Source organism: Fulmarus glacialis, unplaced genomic scaffold, assembly GCF_000690835.1.
Source record: "Fulmarus glacialis isolate BGI_N327 unplaced genomic scaffold, ASM69083v1 scaffold18910, whole genome shotgun sequence".
NCBI lineage: Eukaryota > Metazoa > Chordata > Aves > Procellariiformes > Procellariidae > Fulmarus > Fulmarus glacialis.
In genome coordinates, this window is record NW_009189851.1 from 22,621 (window position 1) to 46,480 (window position 23,860).

General features: G+C 38.3%; 1 protein-coding gene across 2 annotated transcripts in view; it reads right to left on the minus strand.

The window, feature by feature from the left end:
* The window catches only part of MAP3K7CL (MAP3K7 C-terminal like), a 31,369-nt gene extending 9,496 nt beyond the window's left edge, over window positions 1–21,873 (minus strand). The window contains exons 1-5 of one of the 2 annotated variants that reach the window (XM_009583710.1): window positions 21,505–21,873; window positions 19,226–19,370; window positions 18,595–18,703; window positions 9,794–9,852; window positions 46–161 (exon numbers count right to left, since the gene is read on the minus strand). In XM_009583710.1, coding sequence (XP_009582005.1) covers window positions 46–161; window positions 9,794–9,852; window positions 18,595–18,664 — 245 coding nt within the window. In that variant the 5' untranslated portion in view covers window positions 18,665–18,703; window positions 19,226–19,370; window positions 21,505–21,873. Of the gene's footprint in view, window positions 1–45; window positions 162–9,793; window positions 9,853–18,594; window positions 18,704–18,957; window positions 18,976–19,225; window positions 19,371–21,504 lie in introns of those variants that run through there. The other variant, XM_009583702.1, reaches the window with a different exon arrangement.
* Window positions 21,874–23,860: the final 1,987 nt, after the last annotated feature.

A 23,860-nucleotide genomic window follows, 5' to 3' on the forward strand; every position in this document is an offset into this window, starting at 1 on the left:
ACAAAGACAATATACTACAGTAAATACTTTGGGAAAGTTACTCACTTTCTTTCTTCCAGCAGAGCAATTTCTTTCTTGACCTCATGGTACTCTTCTGCTATTTTGCAGTGCTGTTTATACACCTGCATAGATTCCTTAGAGTCATGACAAGGAGGCAGCGGCTTTGAGAAAAGAAGAAGAAAATATATATACTGCTTTTGAATGAAATATTAGGAAAAAAAACATATTTTGAAAGATACAATATTTATCTTAATTCCTGTGAGAATACTTGAAGATTTTTTTTTCACCCTAACTGCAGGATACAGCCAAATATTCATAGAATCATAGAATAGTTTGGGTTGGAAGGGACCTTTAAAGGTCATCTAGTCCAACCCCCAATTCCTAGTGATGGTCTTTCACGGAAGGGAAAAAACCACTTCCCTGCATAAGAATATGCATAAACTTTTAAACCGTGTAAGGATTTTCAGAACTTTCCTTGTCAACTTTGCAAAGTATCTCCAAAGATTGTTCAAAGAAAGATTTCTCCCTTACCTCCCTCTTCTTTAGCTACAGTGATATAAAAATGCTAAAGTCGATGCATTGGTCAGACCGCTAAAATACATTAGCATGTTTTCACTGCAGAAACTGCAGCACTGAGCAGAAGCATAATTTTAGTGCAAACAAGCTCTTATTCTCCAATTCTGCAAGATGAGAAGAAAAGACATGGAAAGCTATTGACTAAACACCCCTTTTTTCACAGACACAATGCTTCTTCCAGCTTATTACTAAATAGAACAGGACCGTGAATTGGGACACTGGGGCTGATTCTCCTGGACTCAACAGGAGTTTTACTGCTGACTCCAGTGCAGCCAAGATTTCACGATGGGTTCTATCCCAGAAATGCCTCAAGCTGTAAGTAGTTTGCTCAAGATCATACTCAGTTCCTCTGCATCTCTATTTCCTGTAGAAGAAGGGGATGTACTTAGTTAGCAGAAATGTTATAAGACTTATATCAGCTATATTTGCAAAGTGTTTTAAATTTCCATGAGAGGTGCAGGTGAGATTGAGAGTTGAAGGATGATAGCAATTAAAAAAGAAAAAAAATCAGATAAAAAAGACACAGTGGAGGCAAAAGCACTGTACCTCCTAACCTAAATACCGACATTATTGCAGTAAGATTTTAATTTTTTTTCAATGCACACTGGAGGTAATAAACATGGCAAATAAAACCACTCTGTCCTGGAACTCCTCATATGAATTTCAACCAAGATCTTGAAAATACAGTTTGGTTAAATGTCAGTGCTTTTTGTTCCTTAAAAAGAATGCAACTTAATTTAGGCTTCAGGCTTGACTGTCACATTTTGGCTATAATACTTTCAGGAAGTGTAGTATTTTTAAGTTATTAGCCATGAATCAATTGACTGTAAATGAACTCCAAATAGCATGCTTGAGCCACCTGTTTGAAGCAAAAGGAAGCACTTAAAATAGTTCCTTTACTGTCCAGTTAAAGAACATCCAATTACCTTTCACAATATAAGTAGATTATTTTTTATTTCTTGTTGTCTTACTTTGACTCTTCTCTGTAGTATAATATTCCTTCAATGACATTGTTAGGAAAAGAAAAGCACAAGTCTTCGGACTTTTCCTATTTATGACCTTGTAAACCTTTGTTTTAGCTAAACTGGAAATTTAAATTTTACTAAGCATATTCAGTGACAAAGATTAAAAATATTTTTATCCAGAAGGCAGGGTAAGTTGGCTTCATATGTACCTCAATGCACAGATGTAACTAATGTATGGACCTTGCAAGTACTTGTAGGTTATATGTGGTTCCCCACTGAAATTTTAAAACAGACACTCATTTTCCATGTTCTAAATGTAAAAGTGCTGTGGCAGAACTGTTTCACAGCACATTGTTTTATTCTCTCTGAGCTCGGAGAACTTGGGACCCCAGGGAAAGGGCAGTCCATTACTTGATGAATCTGGTCCCTAGGAAGGGGCTTTTAATTGCATTTCAATGTGGATGAGCAATAGCACCATTCATATAGCCACCCAAATAATAACCACAAATTTAACAAGACAGAATATAGAAGTCTCGGTGCTCTAATCCAAGAATGCAAGGGTGAGCCAAAGTAGCATCTCTGGTATCTACCAGAGATCAGCAAACAACAAATGTGTCACAATAAAACAATTTTGAACAGTACCCAGGGGGAAAGTCCCCAAACAGTGATACTTCAAAAGAAAAAAACCTTGCTTTTGCTTCCAACTTAGTTTCCACAAATCCAGCTGGTTTAAACCAGTTTAAAAATTAAAGCAGCATTCAGTTTCTATATTCCAGCTTCCCACTCAAAAGATATATATAGAGAGCTAAAAATTATCTAGTCATGCTGAGACTTAGTATCTAATTCCCACTTAGAACCAGTTGCTGACTTTCAAACCCCTTCCTATTATTGTTTCCTCTTCACTGTCATTTCTTCTTACATTGATATTTTATCACTCAAAATAAACTGACAACAAAAGATACAGTTTACTAATATCCTGTTCATACAATTCTTCTCAATCTTGTCTGATGCTATTAAGCACTCTGTCAAGAACTTTTTTCAATTTTGAGTGTATTTTTACTATAAAATGTAAATTTGATTATGTTTTTATATGACTAGATGACTGGACAATTTGTTTTGCTCTTTCGTAATTTTGAAGTTTCTGAGAAAGGTTTTGGAGATAGTACCTACAGTGTCCATGAGTAATTTCTGGTCAGTAGGACATGCAACAGGCTTATGCATTCATTATTTAACAAACACCTCTACTGCAATCACAAGAAAAATGGAGAGACACAAGTCTGGTCAGTTCTTTGCTGCCCACCAGAAAATGCAAGCCAACACAACAGCACAGAGAAATTATTTTACCCATTTCTAACAGCCTACTTTTTTGACATAAACAAGAGTGCAAAGAATTAATGATACATCTGTTCCCACCAAGAGAAACATTTTCAGAAGATGGCGGAGCAAACTCCTGAAAAACAAATGCAGAAACAGAGGCAAAACTTGCTTGTTTCAAAGGGCTAACTCCAACTAGCCAGCAGGCATTTACAGTATTAACATATTCCCACAGAAAAGAAAACAATAACAGAATCGTAACAGTTCCTGGACTAGCCCATACTCATCTAAATGGGAATGGGAGGAACCTGCAAAATCAGCGAGGCCAGTCCCCTGATATCAGAAGCAAATCCTGCAATTCACAGGCTTGGCCAGTTCTGTCTTAGGAAAACTGAAGTCCCCTGCCTCAGCTGTAAGACTGGCCAGGAGCCTCACTGAGGATTAGAAACATCTTTGTAATTTCCAGTTTGGTTTTGTTGAAGGCAGGTGTGTATAGTCTTTTATTGTGCCAGCACTCTCTTTCATTCAAATGGTCGTTCTTTGTCCTACCTTTTTTACCCCTTAGATGTTCTTATAGAGGGCTCTTACATACTTTCCAAGACCGATGTCTTGGTAAAGCTGCATTCCTCTAATTCATCCTAGGTGAAATTTCCATTTTCCCTAGCTTATCCAAGCAGTCTTTCTCTGCTCCCCATTCCACCTGGAATGACTTTTTTGAATGCCTGTGGCCAGGCCGTGGGAAGTGTTGCAGATGCTACCCTGATGGCATTCCCGTGGCGGAGAAAAAGAACTGGAATTCCCAGTACAAAGCACTTTTCATCCATGAATTCTGTACACTTTTTTTTTGGTAAGAGTTGCTAGTTTACCCAGGTGAGTAATTACAACAGGCCTTAATAAAGTTCAATTTGTAGTATATATTTTTTTCACTCAGAAGCCAACAGCCATACTTTAATTTCTCCCTAAGACAGCCCGAGCTTGTTACTTCATGAAGTATCTTGCCTGTCCATAAATTAATATATATAAAAGCATACCTGCTACATAAGCAAAAAACACCCCTGCCAAAGAAAGTTATATTTAATGGCAACAGTTGCTACTTTTAATCCTGCTTATTTCAGGCTTCAGTGTCATCCATCCTCATTTTCCTGTGCTGGCAAAATATGCACACATAGCATCTCTGATTTTGTTCACAAAGCTAGTACAAAAGCTACAGCTTTCAGTGATACTAGTGGCCTATCCTACTATGCCCGATTTTCAAGAAGGTCTGATTTTTTCCTTGTATTTTCTTGAATAACTCACTATGACGTTGACAAACTTTCTACAGAATCCAGCAAGTAGACACTAAGAGATCCTGCTATAGGCTATTCCCTAACTGCACACATGTATGTACATCTTTACAAGACATATGCACTGTTTATTTAGATTTTTGTTTGGAATCCAGATATGAAAGATGTTGGAAGATGATATGCAAAGGCAGTTCATGAAGAAACAGAAAGAGCCTGAGCAGTTCTGCCTGTTTTTTAAGACAGGTTGAAGGAGCTGTTCTAATTAAAATCTTTCCTGGGGAACACAAAAGGGCAGTTTTCCGTATTTTTTTTGCTTCACTCACATGACAAAGTGTGTTTTGCCTTGCCATATGAATATCAGCATTCCATATCCACAAAAGTTGTATAGTTGATAGTGTCACCCAACTGTTTAAAAAGTTTAAAACAGTTTATTTTTTAATTCACCTTCATTTGTTTGCATTTACTTTTTGGTTCTACTGTGAAAAAAAAGCAAAACTTTCTCCTGAAAAAGTTGAAGTTTAAAGAAAAATTGTATCATGCAGTTTTGCCAGCTGAGCATGTGGACTCGCCTGGAAGGCAATCTTTAGCACTGGTCTAATTAAACAGTGCTGTCTCAAGTTTTGTAAATTTGGTAATTTTCAGCTAAACTATTCTGGAAAACCAGAAAGTTCAGTGCCAATATTTTGCATGTGGCCCATGTTCATTATATGGCCTTGTGTACTCTTCCATGATGGAAGAAACCACATTATTCCAGGCAAAAGTGATAGCTGCACATTGCAGCTACTTTTGTTGTGCAACTGGAACTCTTCAACCAGTTTCAGATATCTGGTCTAGAATATATCTAGTCCAGTCTAGTTTTACTATGAAAGTAAGCAGTTCTCTTTCCTCCAAACAATTCAAGTCGACTGGATGGGAGCAATTGAGAGTTTTGCTCTCCTTTCCTGAGAGATTTTCCATTCTTTTCTAACCTTAGTATGATGCTCTAGCTTTGTAAACATCCACCTCTTACATAATCTAAAATAAGATCATAGTTATCACAGCAGCATTACAGGAGACTTATCAAGTTCATAGGCAATCAAATCTAATTATAGAGTACCACGGTACTCTAGGAATTCTCTTGGAATTTAATACATATTAAAAAAATACAGCATACCATTTAAAAATACAGTATACTTTTAAACTTTCTAAAATAATTTGTGTGTGTCTAACAAGAATCTTGGCAGTCAGAAGTCAGTCAGAATAGTTCCACTATTAAAGTTCCAGAGTAAACAAGGTTTCTGCTAAATGTTTGTATCACACACAACAAACTGTCCCTTTCATAATATTTTCATTACTTCTTTTGTATAGACATTTCCCACCGGAGCATGAAAGACTACCCCTTGACTTAACAAACTGATATTATAAATGGTTAGAGCCTTTTCTCTGTTGCAGCAATTTTATGGTCATCTAACTCCATTGATCTCAACAGATTTGTAATACAAAATATGACATAAATGCCTCTCTCAAGCTCACGATTTCATGAGAAGGGATGATAACGAATTACAGAACACGCTGTGCAGCCCTATGTGACTTGTGCTCTTCCCTCTTCAAGATCAAACTCCCAGCTGCAATAACTTTGACAGAGAAGAGGGAGGAGAACTGAGCAAGTCACAGGAAATGCTGGAAGAGGACAGACAGCACACAGGGCATAGTAATGCGGGTACTTAACACGAGATACCTTCCTCTATATTCAGTGACCTAAACAACAAGGCCTTAGAGGCTGATGAAGGTGTCTAAATATAGCAGATAACTCGTAGTAGAGCGTCTGTCTGAGGGGCCACCACCCACTATGCAGCTAATCAAGGAAGTACCTTCCAAGGCTCAGTCCAACTTTTACGCGAGACAAAGGTCAACGTTTCCCAATAACAAACTGACAAACGTAGCAAGCCTACCCTCGCTGCACTGCCCACCACACCGCTCACGCAAGGGCCGGGGGGAAATGACACTGAAGCCCAAATAAGCAAGTGCTTTAGCCTCATTCAAAGTGTTGCTCGTCAGTGGGAAGAGAGTGATTTCCAATACTGCAAACAAAAGGAATTGAAAGCAAGAAGTTTATTAATACGAGCTTTGTTTCACTGGTAGCATATCAGGAATTTCTCTGTAGTTTTTTTAATAATAAAGCTGCAAAAGAGACCAGGCTTTTCCTGCATATAGCTTAAACTGCTCTGTTCTCATATGTAGGGCTTTTGTGTCTGGTTGACCATATATTAATTTTTTTTTTTTTTTTGGCAGTAAAACCAGAACAAAACAAAAGCAAAACTTTTGAGTTAGAGAATTGATATTATTTTCATACAAATTGCTTCTTGGAATTTCCTCCTCTATGAGTAGTAGAAAAATGTAACATTCAAAAAGGTAATTGGAAAAGACAACATTTTTGGTCTGAACCTAGCTAGTAGATCAGAACACTAGACTGACCATTTTTATTCTTCAGAAAGAAGCTGTAACTTTCAACTAGGATTGTCCTCTAGTAAGAGTCCTTATAGAGAATTAGGTATTTGCAGTTAGTCTCCTAGAAATACCCTTTCTCCAGCCAATCCTACCTCTACCTCTGTAAAGTTGGCGCCGGTGCTTGGACAGCAGGGCTTATTACCCTGTCAGGGGGAGGCTGCACTGAACTTTGCCCTGCCATCGGATACCAGTACCCAGGGAGTAGGTATGGCAGGATCGTGGTAGGAAAAGTGGGAACACTAGGTAATTCTGCTCAAACAGCCAAGTTGTCTGCCAGGGCCTAACATAGAAGGACAAGGGCTTGAAGCCTAAAACAGAGGTGCAAATTGCTTGGTACTCAGGCTGTGGTCTGCTGCCTGCATGCATAAAATTCTAAGGCTCTGATTTTCCAAGTCACTTGGTGAACTTACATAGCTTTCAAGATGCTTTCAAAATCCAACCCAAAGATCAGCTAATTTGACTTGTTTGTTTGTTTGGTTTGTTTTTAAAACAGGTTTCAAAATTTTCCTTTGTATGTTTGAAACCTGGAAAGTTACTACTTTTTTGTTTTTTTAAAGGACCTATTCTTATATAGCCACCTACCCTGCATTTATAGTTTGCTTCTTTAAATAAAATGCAAATGCTTTTGACTGTATTTATGGCATGGTGATGAAAAACTTGCGGCTCTAGATGTGATATTTTTATTATAAAAATATGTACCAGCATTCTTACAAATTTAAGCTTTTCAGGCTGCTATGCCGCAGTTGATTAAAGCGTTCGTTTACATGACACTTCACGTGTGTTGCTTTATACTATCTAAGTTTGGGACAGAGAAAAGCATGGATGGAATAACAAGGGACACCACCATTCAGTACTTCTGCAGGTCCTTGTGAAGCCCATGTTGTAGTTTGCTTCTGTAATACAGCAGCTATCTGTTTCAAAGCTGGTATGGTTACATTAACATAAATTGCAACCACATGTTATACAGGACTGACACACCCTTAGCAGTTTGGATTATAGCAATTTAAAAAAGTAATTAATAAGAAAATGTAAATAGGTAAATTATAACTTTGTTACAGTTATTTCTTGTTTGAAATTTTAAAGCAGTATAAACATAATGTAATTACATTAAATAGTTATATTTTTAAGCTGTGATCCAGATTGACAAAAGCAAGGAAATTCAAGTTTTCATTGCTAAAGCTAAATGCCCTGTTACCTCTGCATCAGCTCAGAATCCTGTGTTGACTTAACTGCCTCTGGTTGAACATCAAGCATCTAAATATAAATATTCACAGAAGCTTGAAAAGCTAAAGGATGAAGCACTGCCACTAACTTTATACTTCTGAGTGGCTGAGTCAGCCAGATAGTCCTCATAAGTTATCCTTTCAACTACCTCAATATTACCAAAAAAAGTTTCTGAAAGATAATAAAAAGAACATTATCTGAATCAAAGCCTTTGACTGTTTCTTTGAATTTGTTATCATATTGAGATCATGAGAGTAAAGGAAGGTTCCCTTGAAAAAAATGTCAGGTACTTAACAGACCAAGAGGGCGTACTTAGTGGAATTGCTCTAGTGTGTACTTAAAAAACTTTTTTACTGAAGGGCTATTATTTATCCAGCAGACTTGAATGCTTCCAGAGGAGCAATTTCAGTCTATCATGAAATTACACATTTAGAGTACATTATATGTTCCAGAAATGGGTCATAAAAGTCCTAATAAAAAAATCATCACTTGGCCTGTAAAGTACCTATATCTAACACTAGTAATTTTGTTTTTATGTACCAACAGCAGTAATGACAATCATACTTTGCTCTTTTAGAGCAGTCTTTACCTGCTGATCTCAATGCTCTTTAACAAATAAGGTAAAAATTATTAACCTCATTTCAGAGATGAGCAGAGGGACAAAGCAACTCCTCCAGGATCACACGTGTCACTGACAGAGTTGGAAACAGAATGCACGTTCTTTACTTTCAATTCAGTGCTTCAGCCACAAAACAATATTGCTTTTCTCAAACTGAATTCTTCCAAGGGCAAAAAGTATCAGTCGTCTTTGCTGCACTGGAAGATCAGTGGAATAAAGAGGCCAACATACTACCCTGTTCCTTTCAGCCCAAATCTTAAGTTGCTATTCATTCCTTTAATCTTTCCTAGTTATGCCTAAGGAACCTGCCCCTATTCTGAGGATTAGAGCAATAGAGCAAGAAGAGTCTCTGTCATCCTCCATTCCTTCCTCAGTCATTCTTTTGATGAGAGCAGCAGGAGAGGAAAGTCAGTCCTTTAAGTCAGCAGCCCTCCAGTGTTGTCTCATTAGTAGATGGGGACAGGAAGGATGACATCATTGGACAACACGGTCTGCTAATGCCTTTCTCAATTTACACTCAGGAAACAACTGCCTTCATATTGAAATATCAGAGGAAGTCTAAATGCTCCTGGGAAACAGATGATCTGAAGTAGTTTACAAAAGCCAACAAACACTCCAGAACTGCCACAGAGGAAAGGGAAATAATCCCTGGATACAGAACTGGCTCTGTGCCTGGTGAACCATGGAGCTGCCATCAACTGCCATCTGATTGTCCAGTATATCGGGGCTCCATTGTGCTACGCTGATAAATCGGACCTGTCACAAAAGGATTCACCACTTTTATCCTGTGCTGTCTGCAGATACCTGCTAGGGCAACCGCTAGGGTTGCTGGCTATGCAGCATGAATTAGAGTAAGGCTCTCATCTCTCCTGATGACTGGCTTTAGTTACGCAAGATTAGACATAAGATGGCACTACAGAATATACCTTTGCACTCTCTTGGAATGCTTCAGAGAAAGCTGATCATACCGGTCTTAGCGCAGCCTGTAGGCATGAGAATATAATACCTGGCTCATTCCTTCTCCCATCAAAACCACAAGAACTCCCTTCATTGCAGTGCAGCAGTACGTGCTGTGTTTTGCAGAGGAATTGTAAAAAAAAATTTTTAAAAGCACATGAAGTTGTTAAACTAGTAATTTCCCTGCAATTGGATTAAAAATGTCAAATCAATTTTTCTGCAGATCTTGAAAAGACAATGTTTTCTTCTATGGAAATATACAGTCTTATTAAATGTTATTCACCTTAGTGCAACAACCAGAGTTTTTTTATCATAACAAATCTAGTGAATGTGAAGTAGAACTGTAGTGGGGAAAAAAAAAAGTTTACCTGCAGCTGCTGATCTAGTTCTGGAAATGCCAAAGGGAAGTTTTCAGAGGAAGCATCATCTAAAACGTAAACATGATGTTAAAAGTCAATGTCTACCAAAAAGGGCGTTTCAAATGATCTGTTTAATGTAGTTCTACATTGCGTATATTCATAATAATATCGGGATCCTGCAAACACCTCTGCATCTGCTTATTTTTCTACCCTTGAGATACCTTAATAGACACCTTGAAAATACTAGTGGGTTGGCAATAAGAAAATGTTTAGGTGCTGGAAAGACAGAAAGCCTATTTTGTACTGCAGTGATTAAGAAACAAAACAAAGCCAGTTAGAGCAGTAGAACATGTGATAATTTCATAAAAACAATAAATCCAAACAATCTTTCTTCCTGAGCTCTCCATTTCACTGCAAAGTAAAGAACCTTCCAAGGACAGCATCCTTACTACCAAAGAGTTCATTACGTGAAAGAAGGGAAAGATATCTTCCCCATCACAGCACAATGACTTATCAGGGCTAAACCAACAATAATAGAAACCTTTTCTCCCACCACCCAAAGGCAACCACAAGAACATACAAACCAGCCTGGCAACCCTGGAACTAGAAGACTGTTACCTACACAGATGTGATTAGAATGGGGAAACACCACAAATTTCTCCATAGTGCAAAGAAATGTCTTTACTCTAACCTGTAGATAACAATCCTTATGGGCTAGAGTTAGTTCATTCATGACAACAAGCCAAACTGCGTTTTTATTTCTTTCTTTATTTTTAGCACAGGCTTCCAGCACAGGTGGGACAGACTGTGCCAGTTACGTCAGTGTTGTGATGTGGACACCTGCCCACTAGTAGCTGGACTGAGATCAGAAATATGAATCATACTTGGTAGCGTCACAGCTAGCCACTGTAATATTTCTTTCTCGGTGACTTTCACACTATCAGTTTTGCATTGGATTGTGATGACTATTTATGTATCTTACTACAGGTTACGGGAGCTGAAGAGAAGGTTACTATTAGCTAACTTACAGCGTCAGTTATTTGTAATCTGTCAAAATTAAACAAGGATGGCTCTCCTAGAAGAAAATGCTAATATAGGTCAGATCTTGCAAACTGCTCTATGCTGGCAGACTTGTACACTACAACAAAACCCCAACAAGACTAAGAGGACCACATATCAAAGCAGGATTCTGAATATTCTTAAAGAGTACAGACTAGGATTTAAATTATTTGTCAAATATTTGTTATCTCTTTACCCTGTCCTCAGTGGTCATACAGCAAAGTAGGTTAGGGGGAACAAGTCAAATAAGCAACCTTATCCGATGAAGAATAAATATAATGGCTAACATACGGCCAGAGCCTTACTTTAACTAAGATAGCTAGAGCTGGGCACCTCTAGGAAAGGATGCCCAGAGAAGAAAAAAAAATACAGTGATACAGAGGGCAAAAGCAAAAGCTTTTGAACTTCCTCAGGAAACAAAGTGAAGTTCTATATTTTCATGGGGTAGGGGTCTTGCCAGTATTAACAAAAAGTCGTACCTCCCCCCCGCAGCTTCATTTTTCACACCATGTCCCAAACATGTCCATTCTGGAAAATACTTAAACTGCTTTAATGGTATAGAATTGTATCATGCTGATATGCAAGTGTTTACCTTTATTTTGCTGTTGCTTTCTTGTACAATATTTAAAAATAGACTAATATTCTAAAAGAAGAAAGATGAATCATATGGCAAGGCTAAAAGGAAGGATGGAATAGGACTCAGTCCGACTAGGGGTACAGCTGCTCTACAAATATTTGGCTGAATAGCTGTTAAATATTCTGACAGAGATATTGGACCAGAGTCGTGGACAGCAGTTAAGCTGCTATTTGTTTTGACAATTCCAGCAGTACAATCTTTGGTACAGTAGCTTTAAGGAGGGACCTTGCACAATTTTAACTTAAGAAAAACAAAACAAAAGCAACCCCAAGAATTTTAAAGAAACATCAGGCAATAATTACTTTTTCATTGCACTGGATATTAATAAAAACCAAAATTAATCAGTGTCAGAATATTAGAAAATATATCGGACTATCTTCAGAAAAGAACCAGTAAAAAAAGTTTAGAAATATTTTTAAAAGGATGGAATAGAGAGAGATATTACTATAGAGGAAATCCTTTCAATAAACAGATGTTCCCTGCTTATTTTTTGAACTCAAGTGACTGAGTCAATGGTACTAAAAATAGAACATATTGGTATCCTAACCATTATGGCATACCATAGTACATTTTATAACGGGCCTGCCCTAGCATCTATTGAACAGCTGCTAGAGTTTTTTTTAGTTATGATAGTTTAAGACTTGTTTAAATCATCATCTGATGTGCAGAACATCATCGAGAAAAGTTGGGGCCTTCAGTGGCTTGAAATTTTTCCGAGTTCCTAATTCTCTTAGGCTCCTCTGAAATTTTCAGCTGAAGTATTTAGTTTACAAAAATTAACAGAAATCTTCACAGCTAACTGCAAGCTTGTCTTCCACAAAAAGAACAACAAAAAACTTTCCGCACAGCTTCCAGTGAAATAAACTACTGCATCAGGTCAGTCTGTAGTTCACTGTTGTCAAAGTAACAACCACAACAATAACAATAAAAATCACTTGGTAAAAACTAAACACGTTTAGATTTCACACAAGGGGAAAGCAAATGATAGCAGTCATTCGCCTCCTAAAACTTTTTTGAGGATGTTTTCAGAAAGTCAAGAGGAAAGATATAAATTCTTGCATTTTCTTCCAAAAGAATCACTATTGCCCTTACAGGCTTGAATACTGGGTGTTATGCAGGAGATCAGACAAAATCACATTGGCTTCTAGCCTTAAAAATCTGAGGCTGTGAAAATCAGAAACATTGAAAATGTCTGAAATGTCAAAGAAAATACTCTGAAGTTCAAAACACTCTCATAACTATCTCCTTACCTGTCTGTATTTGTTCTTTTCTATTCTACATCTCCTTAACTAGACAATAGAATTCAGAAATATCTCTTTTTCTCCTTTTCCAAATTTATTATCAATAATTACTGAGTGCCTAGATTGTTATAAGGAATCACTGATATAATCAAAGACACCCTTTATAATAAAGTTAAAAAGGCTTTTCTGTACCACAAAACCCTCGAAATAATTAGGCTGATTCTTCACCAGATACAAACAGCATCTGTGGTCACTATTTTACTGCTCCCTTCCCTGTCATTCATAAAGAAAAAGGATTTATAATTCAAGCTGGTTGTTGAAAGCATATTTTGTTTAAAAATAAAAATATAAAAGAATCAGAGACTGCAACTTGCTGCACCTGAAAATGAGTCAAGATTCTGGTCAAAAGAAAACAAGAAAGGAGGAAAAACATGCACGTGAATGTTATGACCATCCCAGCAAACTCAACAGCACTAATCTGTGATGTGAAAGAGTCAGATCACAGCCATCTAAGTTAAAGTATCTGTTGCACGACTTCTAAATGAGTAGCACTTCCCGACTTCCCATAGATCCCCAAACTAATTTTGAAGGTCTATATTTAAAAGTGCACTAAAAGTAAAGACCTGTACTTTGATTACAAGATGAACTCTCTGCACATATAGTTAATAACTTTTTAACCAAAGACTTGTTTGTGTGTATGGAATACTTTGACTTTCATGTTTGTTTCATCAGGTTCATACATTCGCTGTTCTTGTTGCTGAAAACTGTCATTATAACAGAGAGCAGAGGGAGGGTCTCCAGGGAAATCACTTCCTCCTCTTGCTTTCCATTCAGTCCAGCTGAGACAAAGCACCCTTCTACGTCAGAACCAGCTCTCTGACCATTCCTACAGCAAAACTAACAACATAACAAAACAACAAGCTCCCTAAGCCTGCTGCCCAGCCAACGCACCTTCATGCTGAAATGGCGTGATGGGCAGCTTTATGTAAAGACAGCAAGGCTAAGCTGCTCAACCTTCACTGTCCAGCCGAGCTCTTGTCTCTCTGCTGATAGCACCTATTAATACAAACGTGAGATGGGCTTCTAATGTGTGGTACAGAGATCCACAGAAGCCACCTGATTTAGAAGGCTGAACGGTATTAAAACTGATTGTCTTCGTACAAAAGGCTTACTACTGATCAGTGATGTCCTGATGCATTCAGTCCCCTGATATATGCTAATTTTGCACATTTGAGAATGAATCATGCTTTTGGGAAAGCTTCACTTGTTTAATCATGTTATGGCTTTCTGGAGATTCAGATAGCCCAGACCTCCATCATGTAGATGAACGGGCGAAATCTCTCACACTTCGTTGTCTGACTGACACAATGTCTGGTATAATGAAGTGTAACACTTCAGTCTCTTCCTACGTGGTTGCTCCATTTAGCTGAACTGTGGGCTATGGTTAATAGTTAATAAATAAATACTTTAAGAACAACCTCTGATTTACTTGCAGTATAAACTCGCAAATTACAGTTTCTCTAGGATCTTCACAAAGATAGACAGAAATAGAACATAAAAATTTAAATGTGTTGAAAGCACATTAAGGTTGCTAAATCAAGCACTCAAAATTTAGGAAATGCCAATCACAGCTCTGCTTCCTTGAGTAACTGAGTTATGATCCAGTCTTTAATTATACACTCAGGTACTATTTTTTTCTCCTACATGCGTGGGCAAGTGTATTCAGATCTCTTCCTCCTAAATTATGGAATTAAATTGGTAACGTAAGTAGGCTGTTATCCTGTATGTGGATCAGTCCTTACACAGGAAAATTGCTCAAACTCAACTGCAAGCACTGCAACTCGCAGCAGGATAACACTGGCAAACTGTGTATCGGGGTCCAGTCTTGGCCCTAGGAGGGCAGTGAGATCCAGCAGCTCCAGCCCTGGTTACTGACAGACAAGCATAGAGTCATCGAATTTGTCCTGGAAGGCTGTGTGGCTAAGTGACTGCGACTTGGCACTGCTGCGTGAAGCTCCCGGGCTTCTATTCACAGCCCTGCCTGACATGACCTTACACAACCTCGCAGTTACCTCACTCGTAAAATAGTGGGGAATGGTCACTGCCTGACCCAGGAATAGGCTATGAAGGCTTGCTCAATAATAAGAGTTGTGGACCTCCCAAAAATAGCAACGGCCCATTACAGAAGAGATAAGAGCAAAGCCCTCCTACTCCATATACCTTCACCTAAGCCTAAAGCATCCTCTGATGAACGCAAAGCCACTATCTCTTTGAGAGTATCTCACCTAAGTTCCTGTCTAACTTCCCAAAGATCAAGCCACTTACTTGTAGGTTGGGTGTAGTGTTAGAATACTAGCTATGTAAATTTTAGCCATATATTTTAGCAATCCCCACTGGTTTTCAACCAATACATTATCTGCTGGAAAGCCTCTGTTGCCATTACAAGCAAAATGAGGATGGACTAGGGATTTGAAGGTTGCTATTGAAGAAGCAACCATTGCTAAACAGTCTTACATGATCAACTATAAAAGCAAAAACTTCTTCATGGTCACTAGGATAACAAAGACATAAAGAGGAGTAAAATAAGTCATTTGCTATGCTTGCAAAAATACTACACTGTTTCACTGTCTGTCAGTTTCATTAGAAGATGTATATTTTGCCTTTGTTATCAGTGATTTTTCTGGAGAGTGCTGTCAGAGGTAGACTAACTTCAAACGAAAGAAATTACTAAGAATTTCAAAACCAGTCATTTATCACCACGTTACTAGCAGAACTTTCAAGCTAGATTCAAGCGTTTATTCTAGAAGGGAAGGTGAAGAGATGTATACCTATAAAGCTTCGCTTAGAACTATTACACAAAACAAATCCACTTGTCTAAATTTAATAAAGTTCCTGTTATAATCATTCTATCTTAATATGTTCAGTAAATAAGAGTTAATGATATGAATTAGGACATACTGAATTTCATTGGTTTAATTAAATTGATGTTGATAAACTACAACGAACTTTCTATTTGGGAACACTTATGTAAATTTTGGAACACCGTATTCAGTTTAACTTGCATTAATTTCAAGTGATACAAGATAGGCTGAAATAATACGTTTCAAATTCATCAATTTAAAATGGTACCTTAGGTCAAACTGGTGCAATACGGTGTGCAGACACACCCTGGGAAACCTACATTTGATGGCAGCTTAGTGAACTTGTGTAAAAGAGCCAAACATAGATATCTATATATACAGGAATAAGAGATACACAATAAAACTGTCATCTTATATAGCACCCGCTGATGGGCTGCTCCTGAGACTTTTAAGGAACTGGTTAGCCTACTTTCACATTAAAAATACTGCACGAAGCTAGCCAGGATTTCAGTCATCAGGTGTTGACTGACAATGTAACACAATTAAATTATTTCTTGTACACTCAGGATAAGCCAGCTCCGCTCTTGCAGGACAGTTAACTCAAAGTAGTCTCTTCTCATGAGTTGAGAGCAGTTTCTCCTTTCGCTGCTCCTCACACCCAGTGCTTGGTTACAATCCTAGCCTGTGAGATAATCACCACCCAGAAGAAACATTCCATTTCCCCTTTTTATATCTAGTTATGCTGCCAGTTCCTCCTAGTAAGCAGTTGTACAGCCCCCGGAAGGAGAATGCAGCCTTACTTGGTGAAAGCTGTCACAGTGCCTTTCAAGTGAGGTAAAATTTAAGGAAAAGCTTAAGTCATACAGATTCCCTCACCACTTAGCCCTGGTGAAGGACTTTTTGTATATACCCTAGCAGCACACAAGCCTCACTTGATGCTTTACTATCATCACACTTACAGCAGGTAATTCCTGTTTGAACTGAAAACAAATATCCTTGTTAGGGAGAAAAAAATATTAAAGAAATATAAAAGAATAAGGAGAAAAAAAAAGCCAAGTATGGAATACCTAAAGGTCTATATGTTAAACGTTTTTGCAGCTCATCTTAAAAACAATAGTGTTAAATACTTATTTGTACTCTCTTGATTCAACAATGGTTTGCTGGAAATTTTTGAACCTGATAAAAGTTTATTTCCTTTGCCTTCTTTACATATATCAAATATAATAACCATGTTCAGCCTTACCACTAAAAGCAAGAGCAGAATTCCTGTGACATGGTAAAACAGTACGCGGATCTAGACCTCCTGGTAGCCTCCAAGGGGATGTGATGCAGAGGAGAACATGGCACTCACTTTACTGGTTGCTATTTAGTTTTATCAGTACTTGCAGAGGTCTCAATTGCATACTGCAGGAACACTTGTATATATACAATAAAGGACTCAAAATTATGGAAAAGTTTAACAAAATGTAGCAGAAAAAGATTATCTTTCTGTAACTGAGTTTCTCTAAATGTTAAGAGAAAGGCTGGAATTATTAGCAGGATAGAAAACTAAAAAATAAAATATGATGCAATGTTAAGGAAGCTAGGCTTCCTGCCTTTCATGTCCTCTTCTTCCAAGCTATTCACAACCTTGTCATTTCCTACTGCCGTCTCTCGTCACAAACCACTCTACCCTCTTTGATTTTCCCATGGTCTCAGCTTTCCCTGACTTGTTTTCAGTGTCTCACGTAAGCATTCTTTTTCCATAATTTGTAAGAGCACTCCTTTTCTTTTACATCTGTCTTCAAGACCTATCTTTGCCATAATTCCTGTAAGAAATTTACCATGTTACTATATCTTGAGAGATGAGAATGATTCATTATTACTTTTTGTAATAAAAATGTAATTACCAGATTATTTTAATTTATGAAAAAAGGGCACATAGATAGCCACGTGTGCTTCTTTATATTCCTTATCCCAATCTTTACATGTCACTCATCTTTATGAGCTGAAAGTTATGTGCAATAATATATGAAAATGTTTGGTTTTAAATTCCCTTGCATAGGGGATGAGATTCTATTTCAGGCTTGTAGCTGCAAATTAATATTACACAACAATTAGCTAGGAAAGATAGTGCATATTCTAAAATATTTTTAAAATGAGAAAATTGTGTTCAAGCTGAGTATCTATTCGCACAAGCTCAGGAAGCGGCCTCACACATAACCCTACAATGCATACCATCCCATAAAGCACTCATCAGCAGTGGTTTTCAGATACCGTTATCAGAGATCCTTGTATTTCACGCCACAAACACATCTCAACCCTGACTTCAGGCACTCACCTTTAGCAACAGCACAGCCAAATTTTTTGGGATGCTTCCCAGCTTCCGATTTACTTTATTTCATTCTGACTTTCACTGTTTGGCAACAGCTCTCTAGACCTTAATAATATTTAAGGTGCAAACTAATAATATTCATCTATTCCAAAGGCCAAAGGGTCCATGTATGTACAGGGTATGTTTGGGGAAATTAATGCTCAATAAGCACTAGCTGACAGGATAAACGTCAATGAAATTTCTGCTGCCTTCTCAGGGAACATGCCATGTGGGGCATCCGTTTCCTGAAGCCTTTCACCAAGCTGGGCACGTGCGGCACTTTCCGACCTTCCTGCTGACTGCTCTAGCCTCATCCTCAGTACAAAATGTCCTTTTACTTTTCTTTTTTAAAATTCCTTAAAATCAGACACACTGCATATGCAAGTAAATTTGATAGTTAATTAGAGTCCTAAGTATATTCCACAAACCACTGAAAGAAAGCTAAGATCTAAACTGTCAGTCTAGGGGTTTTAGTCTAATGAAATTGTTAATGGAAACATTAAAAGTTATCAGACAGGAAAACTGATCACATGCTATCACTCAGGAAAAAAATCCACCCATAACACTGGACTTCATTTGATACTATAAGCACTGGTAAGAACATGTAAAATTTAAAAGCAATTATTTCATTGTGGTTTACTCCATAAATTAAACTGTACCTGGGGAGTCATTCAGGCTGAAGGCAATTCGTACTGGCTTATCAGCAGGTACCCTGGCGGTGGTGATCATGTGGGCACTTGAGTCAATGCTTTTACTTGTTTGTTCCAGCTGCAATAATACAAACAATATATTTATTACAGAGCATGTGACACCATTCAACAAATGAGTTTTAATGCTTTTCATGCATTCACAGCTACCTTTTTCATTCTAGCTAAGCAACATTTACAATCAAAGTCAAGGGAGCGCCATTTCACTTTTCCATTTAAAAAGGATTCAAGTGAAATTCAGTGCAGAGACTGCCTTTCTTTTGCTATTTACAGATTAGAAAGAACGATGGCAAAGGAAGCTTCCCCTCTCCTCACCTGCTTGCTCCCCGCCATTGCCCCTTCAGCAAGCCTTGACTCGTGGCAATGCTGCCTGGTTCTGAAGGTGAAGAAGGAAGAAGGGGTGGGGAGTTGAGAGTAACATGACCCCAAGCTTGCCATGTGATTGGAAACGTGCACACCACTCCACATGGTGTCAATGAGGAGGCACCCATCCTCCTACCTTCCACCCATATTCCCCCAGTCAAACTGATATATTCCTGATAGTCACGCACTTAATGGTCAGAAAGTTACTGGGTCTCCAAACCTTGGTGGTGATTCTTCAGTGGAACTCTGTGCAGGTGTAGGGGTCTGTCTGCATGGGTTTGACTCCTGGATTGGGACCTTATTCAGTCCTTGGTCTTTCTTCTGAGACCACCAACTCCAAAAAGTGGTTTTACTGAGATGAAACCCTGTCCATTAAGAAAACTGCTAGTTCATTTCAAGCAGGGCACTAAAAGCAACAAAAGAATTAGCTACTACTGATTTGTAATGGTATAATTAAAGCATCTCTGAACACTCCAAAGTTGTACTCAGAGCTCTACCATGTATATTTAACCTTTTGAATGAGCAGTTTTGGTTAAACTCTATTAAATAGCTGAAAGCAAACTTAATCTCCTTGTATACCTAGCACAAGGCTGCTAAAATTCACAGATATTAATCTTCTGATTAACTCCATATGTGGAGAACGTAAAGACACTGGGACTTCATGCACGCAAAAGATCTGCCCATAAAGAAATTATTTTAGGACTGAAGACTATGCTATCCAGAGTGCATTGTAACCATACCAACTATATGGACAATTATCAGAGTAGCTTTTAAATTACCATAAAAACTCCTCAGTCAATTAGAAATCAAGTTCTTCAGGTAAATACAAATAATTTACTAAAAGTTGTACCACATGTCAATAGACAACACAGCATTTAGCTAGTGAAAACAAAAGACAGTTTCCTAAGCCAATAGTCTTGCAGTTTTTCAGTAAAGTAGCTATTGCATTGCACAGAAATCCCAACAACTCATTCTAATTTACACTTAATTATTTGGCAGTCTCAGAAAGTCAATAGAACAGAACTCAGGATTATAATCTTCCTCAGTGATGCACAAGTGAATCAAATTCTTCCCTGGCATCACTGCCTTGCAATCAGTGGAAGAGTATCAAATTTGCATTTGGCCCATTAATTTCAGCTTTTCTTTTTTATTTGCTTTTTCTGTCTTAATATTTAGCTAGCAGAGTGATATGGTTACTCTGTAGCAATGCCACACAAGAAATTGTTATTTGAAGTGCATAATCTTTTCTTAAAATAACAACAAATATTCTAAAATCATTACTTTGAATAAATCTTATTTGGAGCTGAAAGTGTCTCTTTCTATTAATACATAAAGGATATCAGGTATCGTTCTTTATTCCCCATTACTAATAATCAAGACACACAAAAATCAAACTGATATCTATTGGGCAGAGACAAAGAAAAGACAACTAAGCTGCTGCAGCGTATGTTTTTGGACTGAGGAAAAGATCCTGGAGTCAACTGAAGTATTCTATTTTTAAGTGCATTGCATTAGACTGAATAACTTTTACCTTCTGAGCATTATTGATCTCTTTTTTCCCCCCAGACCCTCACTTTATAAGAAACATCTGAGATATCTCATTGTTTTTAAAGGAACAACAGAACTACTGATCCAAAATTCTTTATCATATTTCCTTTCCATACCTCCTAATACAAGGTAAAGAAGAAAAAAAAAAAAAAAAGAAGAGATTTTAAATGATAAGCACATCCTTGAAACAAGGCTGTTCATCATTCTGTGTTGGTGGTACACATTCCCCTGACATCTGCTTACTCTCTCAAGTGGTATTCCACAGAACAGTATACTTAACATCTCATATCATAGCCTAAGAAATTAAAATGATGCATTCTGCTAGAGGTTTTAAAGTTGCCATAACAATATTGCTAGGAGTAAATCTGTTGTCTTATCCCAGCCACATACTCTGTGGTCTGCGATGTCTTTAAATTACCTCTTCTAACCACCTACTATGTGAGGGCAAAAATCAATACCCCTTCAATAAGCAACGGTGAATTCCATCATAACACAAAAGAGCGTTTTCATTTTATTGCAATCCACAAAAAGAAATCTCATCTTTATACGCAGCAATTACCCTGTTATCTGCATTTTTTTATATTGCATTTATCCCTCCACTCCTTTTTGTGCGGAATCTTCAAACTCTTCATCACAAAAAGCAGTCAAAGGGAACAGAGAGGGATGGAAGCAGCCAGTGTGCAAATGAGGTGATACAGGAAGCACGCAGACTGGCTGCCCCCAATTCCCCACCTGCTTTCTCCATGCATGAAGAACAATATCTCTGTAGACAGAGATGAGGGTGAGTGGGCAACCTGGAATTTAACGAGATTTAATGAACAGCTCCCTTCTTCGCAACAATTGCCTACAGAACTGGCTGCTGTTTCTCCATAAAAAATCTGCAGCAGAACTCAGATTAAGTGCTGTTACAGCTCTATCGATTTAGTTCAGTTTTCACACCTGTTGCCTTACCTCACTTAGCGGAGTGTCTGCACTTGTATAATCCAGGGCCAGCCACTGCCTTGGCTTGTCGTTGCCTTTATGGAGTAAAGCTTCAATAAAAGAAAAGGCTGCACCTGCTGCATAGCAACAAACTGACACGGTCTGAGAAGCTGAGACAGCTGTCAGGGCAACATGCTGCTACCTGCACTTCCCATAGGCTTTGCTGTCCCAAAAGATCACCCTTTTCCGCTTTTCTCCACAATTCCGCTTTTCCTTCCTCTCCTTGCCAGTGACGAGGGATTATGATGCTGTCACGCTTCAGGGAGGAAAAAATCCTTCTGTCACAGGCATTATTAAGCAGCAAACTGTGGCGAGCCCAAGATTTTTAATTCATTAGTCCTGGCAAACCTAAAATACAAACAGACTTGCTTCATAGGACAGGAATGTTTTCAGCATGACCCAATCAGTGTCTGTGTCTATTCCAGCAAACTGGCAAAGATAGCATGACTCCAGTCAGCAAAAATGTCTGCGGCTCCAATCAGCTTGGGCTGACACTGCCAACTTGGACTGGCTACAAGCGAACTATCAAATGATAGCAGCGACTATCAAAGCTAACAACAAGGGATGGGCTTGGCGTGTTAGGCTAGGCTCATGTTGGCTTTGGTGAAGTCGGGCTTGTCTAATAGCAGACGATAGCTTTGCGCTTCGGAGGAGGCAACGGGCAAATTTCAGAATGCGTACGCTGTGAAAGCAGATGTATTTATAGATGAGCTGGTGACGGCAGTGATAGCTGACGCTGACTGAATCAGAGATTTGACTGAACTCACAGGATTTCCTAGTGCGATTTCGGATCGCTTTTGCCAGTTCTGAAACCACAGGCAAGCAATTAATAGATAAATCTTGAAGGATCACAAGAGGGATGAATTTTTTCAGCTTAAACTTTTATCTTCTGTAGCTGTGTCACGTACTGCCTACATGACTTCTTTGACTGACTGCTATCACAGTCATTAAAACAAATGGAGAAAAATGGAGAACAATTACGGAATGATTATACAGAGTATCTTCATATTTATTGTTCTGTGCTTGAAAAGGGGGTTCTCCTCCTTTTATATTTCAAAATGTATTTTGAAGGTATATGTTATATTTTTAAATTCCAAATGGAAAAGGTTTATCCAACCCAGATCTCCTGTATAGGCACACTGCTAGATTCTCTTGGCTCAGCTGAGTTAGAGAGGTTGCAGGAAAAATAGAGGCGTGAAGGTCTGAGGTAAAATTTTCATCCTTCCTCATCCCCTCACCTTCTGGCCCTAGCCCAGGATTGATCTAATCAGTGCAAATCTCAGGAAGCCAGCCATTGCCCTTGTGGCCTCAAAAGACCTTTTTCGTACTTTGAAATGACTAAACTGCAAAGATATTCTACCCACACTGCCTTTCTCCCAGCAATGACCTGGGAGGGTTATCAGACAGCTACACCATTAGTTAGGTATCTGGTGAGGCTGTCTTTTTAACTGCAGTGTGATTTCAGCGCAGACTATGGGCTCTGCCCCGAAGAGTTAGTGAAAAGTGGGACTGCACCTCTGACTATGCTGACTATTTTCTCTTTGATGTGTTTCTGAAAAGATTGAGGGTTCCTCCCTATATGTTTCCTTTGGAAGGGGAGGGAGAGAGATTTTTCTCTAATCACAACCATTATTACTAATAATGCAGCTCAATACCATCAGCAGTTGATATTGATCTCCAGCTCCAGGTCCAATTACTGTGAAATTATTTGTTTGAAGATACAGAAAATCTTGGCTCCAGTGAAGTCACTAAAAATATTCTGCTTCAGTTTCCATGGAGCCAGGGTTTCCCGCAAATTATAAGATCCTCTTCTGCTTTGTATGGACAGATGGTATTTAGATGGTATGAGTGCCTTCATTACATGCCATTACAGTAAAGCCTAAAAAAGGCTCTCTACGTAAAATCTTAAGACATGCAAAATCTTCAATAGCCATGACAGCAAGGGTCTTGGACAGAAATGATGGCTGAATAGCCCAGGGGTGGTTTTTCCAGATGGCTCTGACACTCCACAATTCCAGACTGACACTTCAGTTGTACTCAGTTTAAATAGTATGTGCATTTGCAAATTGAATTCATAATCATTTTATGTTTTGTATCCATTGTATACATGGTTTTTAAATGTCAGTGTTTCTAGTTAAATCTGTATTATTATACACACTTCACAAAAGAAGGTGGAACCACCTGTACTTCGCTTAATATGCACACTCCTCTTCTAAGGGGTGTGCTGCTCCCGAAAGCTATGAATCATGTGCTGATACCAAAACTGCACAAACCAGAAGACCCCTGATTTGCATTTAAATATCTGTTCCATGCTTTACACAATGAT